We start from the raw sequence: 19,970 nt of genomic DNA on the forward strand, positions 1-19,970 counted from the left end.
GTAATACACATAAATATCAATGTAATCATTGTGGATTTTGTGCCACAAATCCTTGTGGCAGCCAGAAACCTGTATCTGGCCCTAGATTCCTAGAGCTGCTTTCTTACTGAGGCAGTCTTTTGCAGGGGGTTCCTGGATCCAGTCCCTGGAATCAGGAGTTTTCCCAAACCAAACCAAAAGCTACCACCAGCTTCTGCCTTCACCCTTTTGGGTCCATATTCTATGCATCTGTAGGGCATCATTTATTCATGATATAATGTAATTGTATCATTACTAAAGAATATTATATTACTTTAAGGACAAGAATATCTAAAATAGGAAACAAAAATGAAATGAGCAAATATAACAAAGCAAGCTGTTTTAGAGCTTATAGTACGGGGTTGATAACATTCTCAATGATCTGAGCCCTATGCTATCTCTCCCATAGATCTCCTACTCTCTTCCTCTGATTGGTTGGTTCTTCCTAGAACCTCCATTTTACAGGAAAATGTCCAAGTCAAATATGTCTTCATTCGTCTTTATTCTTGACTCGCTGGACATTTTCTATCATGCCCCAAGTGGCTACCTTCCTTCCCTTCCACCACTCTTTTCACCTTCCTTTCAGCTGTCGTCTTCCCCTAATGGAATATAAATTCCTTAAGGGCAGGAACTGCCTTTCTGTTCATATTTGAATCCCCACAGTTTAACATAATGCCTGGCACAAGGTAATAATAAATATTTGTTGACTTGGCTTCTTTTTAACAAATTGACTCCACAATATGTAGTTCAGTTTTGATCATTCAATTTCTGCTTACAAATAGAATGTCTACTTCTGGAAAGTCTCTAAGCCTCAGTTTCCTTATCTCAGACGAATAATAATATTTGTAGCATCTACTTTACCACGTTCATAGAATCACAGAGTTAGAAAAAGAAGACCTTCAGGGTCATCTAGTCCAATCCCTTTATTTTACAGATAAGGAAACCGAGGCACAGAGAGATGAAGGGTCATGCCCAGGGTACAAAGTAGTTCAAGACAACAGGTCACAGGTATATTTAAGCCCTAGGCCTCTGAATCCAAATGCAGTGCTCTTTGTTTTCTGCTACATCATAAAACTTAAATGAGATAATGGGTGTAAAGTATTTTACAAACTTTAAAGCCCTATATAAAGTCAGTTACTACAACTACTTTCTACTTACAGCAGTTACTTCACGATTTTAATGAATAAATGAATGTATGTCTTCATATCTGTGAAGCTTATGCTCCAACAACATATATAATCCTTTGAAAACAATTTTCTTATGACTTTGACCTGAAACGTTATAAGCAAATGGAAATATTGGAGGAGTAAGTATGATTACTTTGAATTTCATTGAGTTCCAGTATATTTTTTAAAAGCATACTTAAATCAATTTATTATCAGATCTCCAATATCATACACACACACATACACACACACACACACACACACACACACACTTTTCCAAAAGAAAGCTCTTAGAGGTTGAAAAGGCCTTCTTCGTCTTCTTCTGTCATACTAGGCAGTGTGCTAAGAGCACTTCCAATGTCTTCAGAATTATTTGACCTTTAAAGAAAAACAGAGATTGTTCATGAAGAAGCTGGGCCTAAAACATAATGTCCCTTTATGGCAGAATTGTATAAATTTTGAACTAGAAGTCTAACCTCACTCATGTAACCAACCCTTTCCATTTATGGGCAAGTAAACTCCAAGCCTGGTAGATACAAAGCTGGATGAGAGTAGGTAAGTGGCTAGGTGGATAGGGTGCTGGGCCTGGAGGCAGGAAGACCTGAGTACAAGCCTGGCCTCAGACATTTACTAGCTGTATGATCCTGGGTGGGTCACTTGACTTCTGTTTGTCTTAATTTATTAGAGAATGAAATGGCAAACCATTCCACTGCCAAGAAAATCCTAGGGTAGGTATTGGCATACTATGGTCCAGAAAGTAATGAAGAATTTGACATGACTGAATGACTGAACAGTAGCAAAAACTCCAGACCAAAGAAGGAATTCTTTCCATAGTCCATGATCTTGACCTACGTATTTATAGTGAGAAGATTGAAAGTCTGTGTAAACAGAATGTGAAGCATTTATCTGAAGGTGAATACAAAGAATTTGACCATGTGATGATAAAATCTTGTATCTCTAAATTGATCCTGGGAGATTGAATTTTATGATTTCATTGGTATAGGGAATGCCCTTTACCAATGCACACAGCACCTTGTCTGCAATTTCTCATCTTTGAGAACTGCCTAGAACACTAATAATGTAAGTGATTTGCTCGGGGTCTCACAGCCAGGATAAGTCAGAGAAAGAACTCAAACCCAAGTCTTGCCTTCAAAGTTAGTTTCTCTAGCCACTGACCATGGTATCTGCTGAAAATTCACAAAATACCCTGTTCTCCTCTCAAATAATTTCAGAGGGGGAGAGATGGTCAGAAACCCCTTTATGTGATATTTTAAGTATTGTTCAGATCAAACTGATCATAGTTGTAAAAGGGCAGAAAAGCAAAATCCAAGGACTGGAATTCTATTTTCACCCAACCCTGAAGTGGCCCATCATTTCCAACGTGCAGCTGGAAGCTGAAAGGCAAGGCAGGCCCATTTGCAACTAGTCAGAGGATAAGGAGTCATTAAGCTATTGAGTTTAATGAGTGTAATCATCACTAAAGAACTCCTGTAGTCATTACCACACACACATCAGCAGAGAGGCAGGAAAGATAGATTACCTTTTGAATGTAACTGAATAATTCTTTCTTCTGATTTTACCTAGAAACAAACAAGGTTACAATATGAAATGTGGGTAAACAAGAAAGCCAACTTCAGTAAGAATCCCAAAGTAACACTGGACTATGAGTAGAAAGAACACAGATCCAAGGGCTACCAGATTGGCCTTTGAGGATAGGGAAAGGGGGAAGGGATGGAGAGTCAGTGCATAAGAGCATTATTAGTTCTTGGAGGACCGACGCCTCAGAGGTATGCCCTCTTTTAAAGTATAACCATACCTCCCATAGGTCACCAACCTGTTCTGAGCCTACTCTAGCAGTTGAGTCCCCTACACACACTTAAAATCAAATACCCACGTTTGAAACCACAGTCATTTCTTTGTTATATCTATACCAATGCAAACATCTAACCATCTATTTGTGTAAGGTCTAACCTAAAATAGCTCAATATTTTCTTTCTTATCAACTATAAACGACTTAGAGATTCCCTGCAACACAACGATCCAAGACAATTTCAAAGGATTCATGAGGAAAAGATGCTACTCACATCCAGAGAAAGAACTGATAGAATTCGAATACAGATTGAAATATACTATTTTCACTTTTTTCCATAGTTTTTATTTTCTTTTGGTCTGTTTCTTCTTTCACAACATGGCTAATATGGAAATAAGTTTTATATGATTATACATATATGACCTGTGTCAAATTGCTAATCATCTTTCAGAGGGGAGAAGTAAGGAAAAGAAGGAAATCTAAAACTCAAAAAATTGAAATGTATGTCAAAATTTCTCTTTACATGCAATTAGAAAAAGTAAAATATTATTAATTTTTTCTCTTAATTACACATAACAACACCAAGGAGTATAATGAGATAAACAAAGTAACGCATGTAGATATTTTTGCTTATAACCAAATTAAATAAGTATTTGTTCTATCTCCTCCCCTCAAAACTTAAAATTATTTTATTCAGTTTACACTGAGTGACCATTCTCTATTCCACATACAGAATGGGAAACCATGTTATTATATTTAGCTTGAAGTCTAAAGTTTGATTCAGGAATCCACTCTTGTTGATGGACAAGCAACCTGGTATTGTGGAAAACAGACTCGGCATGCTATTAGGAAAAGCTGGGCTCAAATCTCAGTTCAGCTACTTACTAACTGTGTGACCATGGTCAAATCATTTTATCTTTCTCAGTATCAAGTTCTTCATCTGTAAAATGGGGGTCATAATCTACCCACTTCAATGAGTTACTGTGAGATTCAAATGAGATAAGGTATGAAAAGTACTCCGAAGACCTTAATTCACTATATAGATGGCAGTTTGTTGTTATTGCTAGAGGGCCACACTGTATAGCAGACAGGGAATGTGGCATCCCTCCTCTCATCAATTCACCAGAAAGGAAAGGCAGAATTTGGGTTGACTTTGGGGGTAAGTTGCATAAGTAAATGCCAAATGATATGATTTGAGAATTGAAAAGAAAATCTCTTTTTCCATATCTTCCACCTATCAGCTACCCATTATCTAAAATTCTATATTGAGAGACTCATTCCCTTTGATTTAATATTACCTTGTCTTCCTGGAATTAGCTAAAATGCAAATACTCCTCGAAATTACCATAAACATAGTATGAGGGAATCTATTAGATTTCTTTTCTACCAATTAAAAAAATAAAGAAGGTAGAAGAAGTTCAGATAACTTTGGTGAGGGGAATGAGATGCTAAAAGGAGGAAAAGTACTGTGTCCCCAAGAAAGGGGATGTGGTACTCAGACAAGATTGTCTGCCTATTTTTTCATCTCTTCTAGATACAGATTTAGCTAATGTGTTTATCATTCATTCATAAAATTATGAACATCATCTAATTTTGTCCTCCTTACCTCTCAAAATAAAAACCAGTAGCATCACTAGGATCAAAAACCCCACCAGTGGAATAATGATCATCAGTAGTTCAGGGTCTCCAGAAGCTCTCACCTAAAGAGACACAGGAAAGCAGAACAGCTCATGCTCTCAGCTAGATATTGTCTCTTAAGAGTTTTCCTGGCCCCCTTTCTAGTGTGTAAGGCACTTACCATCAGACAGCTGAGAAGTCAAGAGCTTTACTGTCCTCAAAACCCATCCCCAAGGATATCCCTTTTGTCATTCTACTCTGTGTTTCAGAATCTTTCTAAAAATCTGAGCTATAACCTGAATGAGTGAAGTTTTCAGATAGAGACAAAAGCTCTCTAAAACCTGAACTCTTTGGTCAACCCATCATATGGTTCCTAAAGTTTCATCCAGGAAATGTCTGGTGTTAGGAAATAGATTCAGGAGGTTGAATCTCCTACATGTGTAATTTTCCATTATTCCACCCCCATACTCTCACCTCCCACCCTACCCCAACTACTAGTGATTCTCAAAAAAAAAAAAAAAAAAAAAAATCTCATGTCTATGCATTTTCTCGAACTTACATGCATCTGTTGTCCACTCCCAATCAAATATAAGCTTCTTAAAGCCAAGGAATGTTTTTGTCTTTATGTACCCAGGGCTCAACAGAGTACCTGGTGCAAAGTAGGTGCTTAACAGGTAAATAAGCATATATTAAGGACCTACTATGTACCAAGCACTTTACTAAGTGCTCAGGATAGAAAGGAAAAATAAAACGGTCCATACTCTCAAGGAGCTCACAGTCTAATGAAGGAGACAATACTCAAATAACTGCAGATAATGTCAAAGGGAAGACACTAAGGTTAATGAGAACATGGAAAGGCTTTTTGCAAATGAGACTTTAATTGGGACTTTAAAGAAGCCAGAGAAATCTAAAGACATCCAGTATCCACCACTGCATCTGAGAGTTCCCATTTTTTCATCAACATTCTTTCCTGAGATCTTCCTATTTGTTTTCACCTAGACCTCCTCATCAGTGTGATAACATTTGAGGGGGCTTACGTTTCTAAAAGAAGAGTTAGAATTCAATAGAAACTTCTAGCAAGTGCAGGGATTCTAGGCTCAATAGTCTTGGAAGTCACCATATTCTCGTCACGACAAAATCAAGGCCAGGTTTGGTGTTGTTTAGTTTTTTCCTTTTTTTGGACCAGACTTAGGATTTCATGGGTATAGACAATTTCCAATGAGAAAACTCCTGTCAGTGCAGCTTGGAACCTGTTCTGCATGAGTTTAGAAAATTGCCAGAGTTGTATAAGGAATCACTTCCCCTTGCCAATCCCCCTCTCCATCTTACCACATCTATTTTGCCTCAAAAGATAGGTGAAATCTTAACTGGGTTATTTTTGTCTTTTGGGTGATGGTGATGGTGGCTGTAGTGGTGATGGAGGTGAGTGTGTATGTGTATGTCTTTTTAATTAAAATAACATCCCATATATTCCGTGATCGATTGCTTTACCTCTTCGAATTCAGAATCATTTTTCGGAAAATTTGTTGTTTCTGGTGTCCAAGGGAGACAAAAAAAGAAGACAAAAAGAGAAGAAAATTGTTATATTTCCTATGACAGTTAAATATAAGTTTCTGAGATTACATAAAGGTTAAAAAACCAGTCAGGAAGTTCAGAGAGCATACTTAATTTTTTTTAATTCACCTTTTTCCTTTCATCTTTATTGGTTATCAGTAAGTATGCATTTTTATATACTCAGTTCCAAAACTCATCTGCTTTTCATCATTACCTTATGGATAAATTGAGGCTTTAGGAGATGGAATGGATTTGTCTAAGGTTTCTTCAGACCATAGCACTGCAAATGGGCTTTTTATCAGGGAAAGGGGAGCATCAGAATGGAATAAGGAACCAAAAGGGAAATTCAACATATCTTAATATTCTGCAGCTAAGTATTTTTTTCTCTCTCTCTGCTAAGATCCCCAGGAGCCGGAAATTGTAGGTAAGACTAGAGAATTCCTGTCCCTGCTCAGTTAGAATCCTGTTTGATTACAATCATTTCAGAAGGATGAGCCTGAAATTGAAACCATCAAAGAGAAAAGCCAGCCAGGGCAGCTTTTATCAGGGCTAATATGTGCTTTAAATTGGAAATGTCTAATGTGAAAAATATTGTCCCACAAATGCAAACAATCCCCAGTGATATCAAATTATTCCCATTTTTTCTTCAGATAATAGTAAGATCCCAAGGAACAAGTCATTAGGAAATAAGGTTCTTTGTATTATAGCAACAAGAAAATGCAAATTATTGGACCTTATCCTTTAGTTTGTGAAAAGCAACAGTGTTTGAGTGACAATCAGAACCAGGTGTGACCAGCAAGCTTTACCAAGCATTATGAAATTTTTTCATCTCTTTCTATTGCTTCCCCTAGTTATTAAAAGGTAGGATTTGAAGTTAGAAGGAAGATTAGAGATCATCTACACTAACCCCCTCATTTTACAGAAAAGGAAATTGAGACCCAGAAACCTTAAGTAGCTTTCCAGACGTCATTTAAGCTATCAAACAGAAAATCGGCATTGTGAGTAGTGAATAGAAAGTTGGTTTCAGAGTCAGAAAGACCTTGGTTTGAATCTTACCTCAGATAATTCTTAACTGTGTGACCCTGAGCTAGTTACTTAACTTCTCTGAGTCTCAGTTTCCTCATCTGTAAAATGAGAAGGGTGAGACTCTATAACCTCTGAAGTCTATTCCAGTTCTATATATATGCTATGAATACAGGCCACACTGATACCAGGATCTGGTGTACTTTCCGTTACGCCATATAAATTAGTTTTTTAAAAAATAAAATTTATTGGTCTCTTTTGTTATGACATTACCTAATTTTCTTGCCGTGTGCTCTCTTGCCCCTTGTACCCTCAGTGCTTAGCAGAATGCCTGACACAGAGGAGGCACTTTAAAAAAATTAAGAGAAAAAAATCAACAAAAGTGATTACTCCATTCACGACAATATATACAGTGTTCTATACCATGAATCTCTTGCCTCTGCAAATGAGGTAGTACACCATATAAATTGTAATGGGCTTTAGGGCAAGTCAAGACCCATTTCCTCTTCTGGAAACTGCATAGTTGAACTAGATATATTGAGGTCTATCCTAGCTCTAACAGATTCTGATTATATACAAAGTTAAAAATTAAATATTCATTATCTGAATGGTATGAAGGGTGTGCCATTTTTCTCAAGCATTACCACAGAGACATTTAAAGTGGAACCCAGATGACGAGCATGAGAAACATATTAACCACAGGAAAAATACCACAGGATGAATGTATTCTCAGAAGACCCAATGAGTCAACTCACACCAACCTACATCAAATGTATGCATTTGAAGGAGAACTACCATCATTAAGCTCACGAACCTAGAGCTGGAAAGTACCTCAGAAGTCATCTCTTCCAACTCCCTCATTTTACAGACTTGGAAACTGAGTCTCAGAGAGGTTAAGGGGCTTACCCAAAGTCACTCAGATAATAAATATTTGATGTAGGATTCAAACACAGACCTTAAAGTCATTAGTCTTTGCACTGTCCCACAAATGGTATGAGTTACCTACTTATGTGTAAATAACTTTGAGAAATAATTTACCATAATTAAAAGTTTACTAATCTGGAAGAAACAAATTGAACTCCACAAATCATAGCCCAATTCACTTTTGGGGCATAGAATCCTAAGACCAAACAGAATCCTAAAATGGAATAGAATCCATTAAAAAAGGATCTCCAGAGGTTGTCTGATCAACCTCTCTTGTCTCCAAAAAGACCTGCCCTCAAACAGGACAGGAAATGGTCAATTTGGTATTCAGCGTCTTTCATAACCTAGCCCCCTATCATCTTTCCAATCTACTTATACCTAATTCCCCAACATGTACTTTTTGGTCCAGCAACACTTTCCTTCTACTTGTTTCACAAACAAAACGTTCCGTCTCTCAGCTCTGGGCATTTTCTCTGGCTTTCCCCCATTCCTGAAATGCTCTACTTCCTCTGTTCCTCCTGCTGATCTCTCTGGCTTCCTTTAAAGTCCCAACTAAAATCCATCTTTTACTGCAAGCCTTTCCCAACCCCTTAGGTCCAATCTCTTCCATCTGTTAATTATTTCTTGCTTTTCCTGTATATTGTTTGTTTTACGCATATTAGTTTGCATGCTGCCTCTCCAGTGGATCATAAGCTCCTTGAGGGCAGGGACTCTCTTTTGCCTCTTTTTGTACCCTCAGTGCTTAGCAGAGTGCCTGGCACAGAGGAGGCACTTAAATGTTTATTGATTGATTGGAAACAGTTATGGAAATTGAACTCTCCTTTGCTTCAGAAAGACTTCTGAGAGAATAATAATTAAACTTATTTTAAAACATAAACATCCCCAGGGTATTTAAATTCACTTAACTAGTGAGATTCAGGGAAGGATCTGGTCCAAATAAAATGCCTCCAAATTGGCACTATTATTAAAAATCCTATCACACTTTGTTGGCAAATCACTGAAATCACAGGCAGCTGAGCTTAACAGTTTAGAGCTTGGAAGGAACTTCAGAGATCATGTAATGAAACCCCATTATTCTACAGAGGAAGGAACTGGGGAGAGGAATCAACTCTGGGTACCTAAGGTCACATGGCTAAATGTCAGTTTTAGCATTGGGACCAACCACTGCTTCTCACTTTCCCTCAAATATTGCTGACAATGGATCCTGGCTGACTTCTAGCTGTCTGTTAACCCCTCTACATTTTGCACGCAAAATTTATTCTAGAACAAGTTATGTCAGTGACACAATCAGAACACAGACATACAATAAAAATATTTGACACCGACTCCTTTCCTTGTCTCCCTGTCTTACCCTGACCCCTGCTGGATAATCTGTGATAGGATTTTGTTGAAAGAAAAGAAAAAGGAGACAGAGAGACAGAAGAAGGAAGGAAGGAAGGAAGGAAGGAAGGAAGGAAGGAAGGAAGGAAGGAAGGAAGGAAGGAAGGAAGGAAGGAAGGAAGGAAGGAAGGAGGGAAGGAGGGAAGGAAGGAAGGAAGGAAGGAAGGAAGGAAGGAAGGAAGGAAGGAAGGAAGGAAGGAAGGAAGGAAGGAAGGAAGGAAGGAAGGAAGGAAGGAGGGAAGGAGGGAAGGAGAGAAGGAAGGAAGAGAACAGAGGGAGAAAATGCCATTTAATCAGTTATAAGATGCTACAAATGTTTCGAAAGGCTTGGAGATCATCAGTCTAACCCCCTTGTTTTATAAATGGGGATACTGAAGCCCAGTGACAGGAAATGATTTTCCCAATATCCCATATGAAATTGATGACATACATTGACAAATCTTGGCTGCTAGTCAAGGCCTTTATATGAGGCACTACAGTGCCCTGTGAGCAGCTAGGTGGCACAGTGGATAGAGTCAGAAAGTGGATAAAATCAGAAAGACTCATTTTTAAGTCCACTTGTGGGGTATACACAGAGAGTGCTATGTGAAATTTGTCCATGTGATTCCTGACACTTTCAAGAGCAGTCCTAGGAAATCATTCTTTCTGAGATCGAGGACACAAGCAACCATTTGAAAATGACTAATAGTGGGGCAGCTAGGTGGCGCAGTAGATAGAGTATCCAACCTGGAATCAGGAAGATTCATCTTCCTGAATTCAAATCTGGCTTTGTGACCCTGGGCACTTAACCCTGTCTGCCTCAGTTTCCTCATCTGTAAAATGAGCTGGAGAAGGCAATTGTAAACCACTCCAATATCTTTGCCAAGAAGACCCCCAAATGGGATTTGTTTTCTCTATACGAGGGGAAAAGAGTACCTACTTCATGTGGTTGTTGCAAGAGTCAAACAACAACATATTTAAAGTACTTTTAGAACTTCAAGGTACAATATAAAAGTTGGCTAAAATTAGAGAGTATCTTAGTCCAAATTCCTCCTTTCACAGGTAAGAGAAATGAGGGCCAGAGGGATTAAGTAATTTACCCAGTATCACATAGGAAGTAGCTAATCTGGAATTGGAACATAAGATTTCCTCATCAAACTAGCAAAAAGTATTTATTGAGCAACTATTTTGTTCAAAGAACTAGCTTTGGGACATGTTCATCCATAAAGCCCAACTGACAAGAAGAAAGGACATATGGAATATTAGTGTTTCAAGAGACCTTAGAAATTGTTTAATTTAACCACCATCACCACCATCCCCATTTTGCAGATAAAGAGCCCTAGACCCAGAGAAGGAAATGACTTGCCCAAGGCTGAAAAAAGATAGGAAATAGCAAATTTTGGATGTGAAGCCAGATCTTCCAATGTCAAACCCAAGACTCTCTCTACAACTTGCTGCTGGGAAGATTTCATTGATTTAGTGTCAAATATTTGTTTAGTGTCTGCTATGCACAAAGAGCTATGTTAGGAACTATCAGAGAAAAGGAGGAGGAAGAGGAGGAAGAGGAGGAGGAAGAGAAGAAGGATAAGAAGAAGATGAAGGAGGAGGAGGAGAAGATCTTCCTTACTCTCATGGATCTTATAGTTTACAAAGGGAATAGCCTGCAGGAAGATAATTATAACTTCCTTCTTCAAACTGTTCCAGTTATGTGACTAGATAAGAAAATTCATAAGAAACCTAAAGTCCTCTCACATAAGGCTTCTTTTTTAAGTAATCTAACTCCTAGAAGTCAGCTGTTTAGCACAGCTTTCCCTCAGTAGAGCCTGCCCATTGAAGTCAAATCTGATAGTGGTACATATGGTCCCAATCTAGTAAAACACTTCATTTACCCAAATTTGTGTAGTGATTAACTATAAAAAGAAATCCCATACCTGTCAAGATTCTCAAGATCCTCTGTCCTCAAGCTCCTCATTTTATAGAACAGGCAGCTGAGAGGGTCAGAGAAATTCAGTAATTTAACAAAAGTCAGAATAGGTAAAATAAGTGACCCAGAGAGGCCTAGAAACCTCCTCCTCCTCCTCCTTCTTCTTCTTCTCTCTCCCTCCCTCCCTCTCTCTCTCTCTCCTTTGTCTTAGCATTCTCATCAGCTGTCATCTCATAAAACAGAAAGAAGCAATATAGAGAAAACAAATTTATAGTCAACTTGGCGAGAGACTCAAATAAGCCATATCTTCCCTAGAATATTTAAGATAAAAGTGGAAGGAGAACAGATCTAAAAAGAAAAAAAAAATGAAAGCATCTGCCAATATTACCACAATAATTTTTTTTCCAATGACAGTGAAGCTATCACATTTGGACTTTAGAATTATAGTACCCAAGGGTGGTACATGAGAAAGTAGGAATGATACTAATGAGAACAAAGATGCTAAATTGCTAGGCAGCAAAAATAAAAATGGCACAAGCAAAGGAGCCAAATCTGAACATGCACAGAGATATATGACATCCTGCCAGAGATGATATGATGTTGAGGGTGTCAAGGGATCAATTCTAAAGATATCTGAAATAAGCAAGGATTCAAAAACCTTGGGGGAAATTGTAGACATCATTACTGTGTTTAAAAAGCAAATCAGGAGAACAACAGTGACTGCTAACCCATATGTCTACTTTCTTTTCTCTACAAAATCTTCATGAGATTATTTTCACATGAAACAATATCCTTGAGAAAGGTTTGAGAAGCCGGATTTTCACAAACGATATTCTTCACAGACCAAATCTTTGCTGTGACAAAATTGCATTGAAAAGTACAGCAAAAACATGATCCTACTGTGCCTATTTATTCTTCATAAAGAATGTTAAACGAGAAAGAAATATTCGATTTGGTATAGCAAGGAACAACATGACAGGATGTTCTCCAGTAAGTTGTCTGCCATCCATATGTTAAAATTATTCAAGTTTTCTTGAAAAATACAACACATATAACTTGGGTGATTCTCTAATTATTAATATCAAGCAATTAAAGCAGGGAAGCTCATGTCCTCCAAAAGCATTTGCAGCTATTACGGGGAATGTTTAGCAGAGTATGAAAGGAAGAGAAATTCCCTATATATTGTGAAGTCCTCCTGACGCTATTCTGTTTGCTAATGGCATTTTGGTGATGGCAAAGCCTCAGGAATGAGAATGATAATTACTCAAAGGAATTCAGCCAAACTATCCACACTAGGAAAGCCAAGTGGATAAAGAAAATCACCGTGAGCAAGATAGAAAATCAACTATAACTCACAAAAGACATTGGCTCTGAAATTAATTGCGTCTTATTTCATTCTGACTCTGGTTTCAAGTGAAAACAGGGATCTTTCTGCTGATTTCCTATCTTCCTTCTGCTTATCTTTCACCTAGAAGAATCATTCCTCTTGCGATATAATGCCCTTTATAAAATTATTCACTAAAATATTATTTTTCTATATTAGTTTTTGCATTTTTAAAAGCAGCCAATTACATTAGATAAACAACAACATGAGATTAGGGTCTAGGAGCCCTATATTCTAGACCCAAGCCTGCCTTCAGGATTCTGGGCAAGTCATTTCCTTTGTCTGAGCCCTGTTTTCATCAGTTATAAAAATGAGGGGGTCAAACTGAATGATCCCTTAGTTCTGATCCAGTTCAATGAATTTATCTCCATTTAACAAAGTCAAATTGCTTAGCTCCCAACTTCTCTTTCCAAAAGAATTCTCTTCTGAAAAATCAAAAAGCACTTTATGTTATTTCCATGGGTCCAAAGAAAACACCAAAGTGACAAAAAAAAAATCCTGACTTCTCTAAGTGATCCCTTTACATTTCATTAATGCATTTTATTCTTGGTACCAGAATCATTTCCCAATAATCTGCCTCCTCCCTCTCGTCCTGAAAATCTTTAAATGATCCTTTTAAACCCGGGAAGGACTAATATATTTGACATTCTGAGCCCTAAAATACTGTCTAGATTTACAAAAAGCCAGGACACAAGAAGGAAAAGTAAATTTCCTGAAACTGTCCCTCAGAGGCCCAGAAAAGGCTGTGGTAAGTATCTTCGGGAAAAGATGGATGTTATTACAGGCAATGTTCATTTTGTCCAGTTTTGCTGAATTGATCAAGAAGTCTTCATCCTTCTGTTTATGTCCATTTAAATTGGAAATCAGTCTCCAGCTTGAATTAATGCCAATGACAGGATAATGATTCATTTGGGGACCTGCGTCAAAATCTTTCTGAAGCTAATAAGACAATCTGTCCTTTTCCAAGAAGTCCTGTATTCATATCTGGACCATTTCATCCTATTTTTAAAAATCATAGAGATATGACATTCTATTCTTGTCAATATCAAAGACTTTCTTCAGTAGCAACAGAGACCTTTAGGGAACCATCAAGGGCCTACTTTTGTAACTTCTACTATTGTGCAAAAAATTACATCATAGTGTTCTGAAAATCTGACTCCTTAAACATCCAACTTACTACTCAGAAGGGCTTTGAAATGGGAAGAGAAATTGGTTCAGAAGATATTTTTCCACCAAATGATGAACATCCAGATGTGTCTCTCCTGGGCTGCTGAGAAACTTGGGAAGTGACTCTTACAAAGTTTTTTCTGGGACTACAAAAAGGCTTTGACTCCAGAGTTAGAGAATCAAGGTTTGGATTTTACTTCTGCCATTGAGGAGATTATGTGACTTAGGGCAAGTCTCAGCCTCCCTGGATCTCCATTTCATCATCTATTATATAAGGAGGTTGAACTACATGGACTCTGAGGTTTCTTTCATGTATCGATCTAAAATCCTATGATTTCTAAGGTCCCTTGCAGCTGTAAATCTATGAACTTATTATCTTAAGTTATATGAAGTAGACAAAAATAATGCACTCTTCCCAAGGACTGATGACCAGTGACACACATATCTACAGATGACACAAGAGCTCATTTTCAGGGACACAGAATACCAGAACATATAATCTTCCTACCACTTTCTCCAGTTCCTGCTTGATTGCCCATGTTCACACTTTCCCTCCCCACACAGCCCTCCACAGTCAATATAATTCAATTCCTGATAGAAGAAAAAGGACTCAGAACCTTGATATCATAATCTAAACCAGAGGAGCCAAACACACAATCTGGGTGTTGCAATACTCCAAAGTGCAGCCTGATCCAGATTAAAACATAATTGGGAAATATTTGATAAAACAAACAAAAATGCAATAGAACATGGATAATGTTAGTATGTAATTTTCTACATCAATATGTAGCTGTCAGGAATCTTTATATAAGTGTGATTTAGTGGTCCCTTTTCTTATTGGAGTTTGATACCACTGGTCTAGACTCTCCATCTACAACCAACTGTCTAACTTTAGCCAAGTTACTAAAACTCTCTTGGCCTCCATTTTGCAGATGACTATGTTCTAGTGTTCAGAGCTCACCCACCAACCCTCATTTGTCTCTTCTAGTTTCATTTCTGGCCCTCACAGATAATTTCCAATTTCTTACTCTTACTGTGGTTGTTCAGTCATGTCCAACTCTTCACTTCTCTATTTGGGGTTTTCTTGGCAAAGGTTATGAAATGGTTTGTCATTTCCTTCTCCAATTCATTTTACAGATGAGGAAACCGAGGCAAATGGGGTTAAGTGTCTTGCCCAGGGTCACACAGCTAAATGTCTGAGGCCAGATTTGAACTCACAAAAATGAATCTTCCTGACTTCATGATGAAAGATGATATTCTACTCCTTAAAAAGAGTTGACAGATTCAGGGGTACAGACAGAGACATATTTTTGGACATGGTCAATGTAGGAACTGGTTTTTCTTAACTTTGCATATTTTTTACAAGAGTTCTTTTTCCTTTTTTTTCCAAAGAGGAGGGAAGTACAAGAGAGATAAAATAGATTTTTGTTAATTGAAAAAAAATTATATTTTGAAAAAAACTTTATCCAGCATAAAATGGATAGAAATACCTAGTAACAATCTGCCTCCACAGATATTTAGTGCATCAAAAAAAAAAAAAATCAAGGTGACCTAACCTGTAGAGAGTGGAAGACTACATCAGGCCTGAAGAAAAGGAATTAGCATCCAAAATGGGTCAGTGGAAAGTGAATTCTCCATTGTAATAGAAGATCGAGGCAGCTTTAAAGTCCATCCTTGGTGGACCTGCCATCAAAAGGAAGAAATGAGAAAGTGAATGATAAAAGAATATATGGGGAAAGTAAGTTAAAATCACCAAAGATCTCAAAAGAAAGAAAACTCAATTAAAAAATATGAACACAAGCAGGTAAATCAACAACAGCAATAATAAAAAATAGAACAGAAGTAAAGATGGTCTCCAAATTACCTAAATGAATCCAAACATCTTTGAAGAAATTTTTCGAGATGAAGGAAAATGAAAGAATACCTGATAAAGCAGAAGATCCTATGGATTTCCAAAAGAGCACAAAATCTCAAGAAGATGTTCCAGAATGTTCCAATAGAAAAATAAGAATTATGGAAGCAAAATTTATGGTGTATGCACCAGAAGTAATTGGCAGAATAGAAGAATTAGAATCCACAGAGGTGATTTTTTCCAGAGAAATGGAAGAGAAAGCATCAATTTTGGAACAGAAATACAAAGAAGCAAAGAACAATCTGGGGGGAGGGAGAGAGGAAGGAACAATAATGAATGTTTTAAAAAAAGAATATGTGATCTCTTTATGAGAAAAATGTTGATCTCAAGGTCAGGATGTATAAATACAACTTAAGGATCATAGGTCACTCAGAAGAACATGACAAGTCAAAAAATCTGAACATCATAATGCAAAAAATCAAACAAGAAAACTGTCCAGGATTTCTGAACGCAGAAAACATGACACCAATCAGAAGAATGCATAGGTTACCTCCAAAAATTCTTTTTTAATGCAGCAGACTCAAGATGTAAAGTGGTTAAATAGACCAATTCCAATAAGAAACAACAAGTTCTACAAATAACCAGGAGAAAGATCTTCATACATAAAGGAAAGGAAATTTGAATAGCACAAGATTATTTGGTACCCAGAAACCACAGAAGGGAATGGAATAATGTGTCCCAAAGAGCAAAGGAGCTCAAAATGCATCCCAAGGAATACCCCCACCAAACCTGACACTAATGGTTAATTAAAAAGAAATGTTCACCAAAAAAGTTGCATTTGAAGCATTCTTTCTCCCTGCAAAACATACACACACACATATGTATACACACATACATAAAAAAATTTGATCTGAAACATCCCTAGAGAACAGAAATATAAGAAAAATAAATGCATCTACCCAGAAAAGTACAAGTGACAAAACAAATTATCCCAGAAGAAAAATTAAGGAAAAAAATCTTAATTGAAAAAGATGCCAAAGGAGTTAAAAATAACAGAAACAACAAGGCAACAACATAGGAACTATTAAGAAATTTCTCTTTAAAACTGCACAAGGAGATAAAGATGAACATGGAACATAAACAAAAAGTGTATTGGTGCAGGAATAGGTCTAAAACATCATGGGTATAATAACACCCTTCCCACAGATGAAACAACTTGTTGGATTTGGGTTTGAATTTCGGTGGGACTAAGCTACAGAATAGGAAAAGACATGACTGGAGGAGAAGTGAGGCTGGTGACCTGCACAGCCCTCCCTCACTCAAAACAAAGTCAAATGCAAGTCATATCGTTATTTCTCTGATGGTGTGGTCTTCTTCGGCAATGAAGGATGAATACATACATACCATTTGTCAGATTTATGGAGAATGGAGAAATTTTTGACCAAACAAGAGATAGAAAACATTATGAAATGCAAAATGGATAATTTTGATTACATTAAATTGAAAAGTTTTTGCACAAACAAACCCAATGCAACCAAGATTAGGAGGGAAGCAGAAAACTGGGAAAGAATTTTTGCAACTAGTGTCTGTGATAAAGGCCTCATTTCTAAAATATACAGAGAACTGAGTCAAATGTATAAGAATACAAGTCATTCCCCAGTTGATAAATGGTCACAGGCTATGAACAGGCAGTTTTCAGAGGAAGAAATTAAAGCTATCTATAGTCATATGAAAAAATGCTCTAAATCACTATTGGTTAGAGAAATGCAAATCAACACAACTCTGAGGCACCACATCACACCGATCAGATTGGCTAACATGACAAAACAGGAAGATGATAAATGCTGGAGAAGATGTGGGAGAGTTGGAACACTAATTCATTGTTGGTGGAGCTGTGAGCTGATCTTGTGTTATGCTTTGTTTTGTTTTGCTTTATGATTTCACCCATTCATTTCAATTCTTCCATGCAACATGACTAAGGTGAAAATGTAGTTGATAAGAATGTATATGTAGAACCTATGTAAGATTGCACACTGTCTCAGGGAGGGAAGGGGAGGGAGGAAGGAAAGAAGGGGAAAGAGGAGGAAAAAATCTAAGATGTATGGAAGTGATTCTAGAAAACTGAAAACAAAATAATTTTTAAAAAAGAATTGTAATACATGAATGTGATGAAACACTACTGTACAATAAAAAATGAACATAATGAATACATTAACCACAAAACACAGTAAAATGTTGAAAATTTATAAGAAACAAGCTTAGCACCAAAGAAAAGATATGAAAAGATACCTCTTCCCACCTCCACCAACACCATTAAACTCTCTCCATTCCTTTCTAGAAGTGGAGAAGAGGAGGTTCCACAATTACGAAACATTACACGTAACATTAGAATTTTTCAATGTGTTCTAAATTTTACTAAATATTTTGTGTTACTTTTGTCTTTCTTTTCTTTTTTAAAATTTATTTGTTATAACCTAAAGCTTCTTGAGAAAGGGATCAGGAGGAAAAATCCTGGCAAATCTAGGTGATATAAAATTTTTCAAAGTAAAAATCTGGTTTTTAAAAAGAAAATTTGGGAAAAGGACCCACATGTACGAAAATATTTATAGCAGCTCTTTTTGTGATGGCCAAGAATTGGAAATTGACCAAATGCCCATCAATTAGGGAATGGCTAAACAAGTTGTGGTATATGAATGTAATGGAATGCTATTGTGCTATAAGAAATGACAAAACAGTCAGATTTCAGAAAAAACTGGAAAGACTTATATGAACTGATGCTGAGTGAAATGAGCAGAACCAGAACATTATATACAATAACAGCCACAGTGTACAAGGACTATTTCTGACAGACTTAACCCTTCACAGCAATGCAAAGATCTAAAATATTTCCAAAGGACTCTTGAAGCAAAATACCATCCACATCCAGAGAAAGAACTATAGAATCAGAAGTACAGAATGAAGCAGACAATTTTCTTTTGTTTTGTTTTGATTTGGTTTGGTTTTTCTCATGGTTTCTCCCATAAATTTTAATCTGTCTGTGCAACATGACTAATATGAAAATGTGCTTAATAAGAATATATTGTAGAACCTATATAAGATAGCATGCCATCTTGGGGAGGGAGAGGGAGGGGGAGAAAATTTAAAACATAGAAGTGATTGTTGAAAACTGAAAACAAATAAATTAATTAACTTTTAAAAAGAAAAAAAGAAAATGTGATTCTTCCTTCTCTGGTTCAATAGAGAAAACTCATGTCTCCCCATTGAATGGAAAAAATATATAGCCTTCCTTGGTAGAAAAAGGGTAATAAGAAAGATGTGAATATAAATAATCAGAAAGAACATGGCTTAAGTATATGTGACTGTCTCAATCCAAGTGTAACCAGCTCCAGGAAGAAATGTGAGGGGCAGCTGTAGCAGACTATGAGCTGCTCCACAGTGAATGGGAAAGAACCCACATCAAGGACTTCAAGTTGGATGGAACTCCACTCATCCTCTTTCACAGCTTCCTGGAAAGCTGAACTGAGAAGTAAAGTTGCCAGTCCTTTGAAAAACAGAAATTGCTTCACTGTCAACTTAAAATATAGAAAGTGGACCACTGAGTTCGGTCACCTCCATGCTAACACCTAAAAAGATGCAATGAGATGAGGGAAGTTATGCTCCTTAAGAGCATCAATAAAAGGGAATTACAGAAACTTAATTTCCAAATTCAATGGCTTCTTTTAGTCTTCATCTTTGACCTCTCTGCACGTTTTAACACTGCTTATCATTACTCCTTCTTGATACCCTCTCCTCTCTTAAATTCCATGGTGCTTCCCTTTTCAAGTTCTCCCATTTGTCTGACTTGTTTCTCTTCTGTCCCTTGCTTTATTCCAACTTCCCAGCTTCCAAGTGTAGATGACATCTAAAGATCTGTCCTGAGAATTCTTTTCTCCCTACATTCCTCTTTTCTGACCTTGGGTCTTATATTTTCAACTGCCTATTGGACATTCAAATTGGATGTCCTATACACATCCTAAACTTAACATGTCCAAAACTGAACTCATTATCTTTACCTCAAAGCCTTCCCCTCTTACTAACTTGCTTATAACTATCTAGGGTAACAGCATTCTCCAGGTACCATCCTTGACTTGTTGCTTTCTCTCTCCCATCTATATTCAATTAGTTGCCAAGTC

At 37.1% G+C, this 19,970-nt stretch overlaps 1 protein-coding gene across 2 annotated transcripts in view; it reads right to left on the reverse strand.

Annotated features, from left to right (window-relative positions):
* Positions 1-926: 926 nt before the first annotated feature.
* The window catches only part of LOC140518555 (uncharacterized), a 33,165-nt gene continuing 14,121 nt past the window's right edge, over positions 927-19,970 (reverse strand). The window contains exons 4-7 of one of the 2 annotated variants that reach the window (XM_072630836.1): positions 6,103-6,143; positions 4,601-4,694; positions 2,725-2,764; positions 927-1,562 (exon numbers count right to left, since the gene is read on the reverse strand). In XM_072630836.1, coding sequence (XP_072486937.1) covers positions 1,475-1,562; positions 2,725-2,764; positions 4,601-4,694; positions 6,103-6,143 — 263 coding nt within the window. In that variant the 3' untranslated portion in view covers positions 927-1,474. Of the gene's footprint in view, positions 1,563-2,724; positions 2,765-4,600; positions 4,695-6,102; positions 6,144-15,502; positions 15,630-19,970 lie in introns of those variants that run through there. The other variant, XR_011971953.1, reaches the window with a different exon arrangement.

This window comes from Notamacropus eugenii, chromosome 1, assembly GCF_028372415.1.
Source record: "Notamacropus eugenii isolate mMacEug1 chromosome 1, mMacEug1.pri_v2, whole genome shotgun sequence".
NCBI lineage: Eukaryota > Metazoa > Chordata > Mammalia > Diprotodontia > Macropodidae > Notamacropus > Notamacropus eugenii.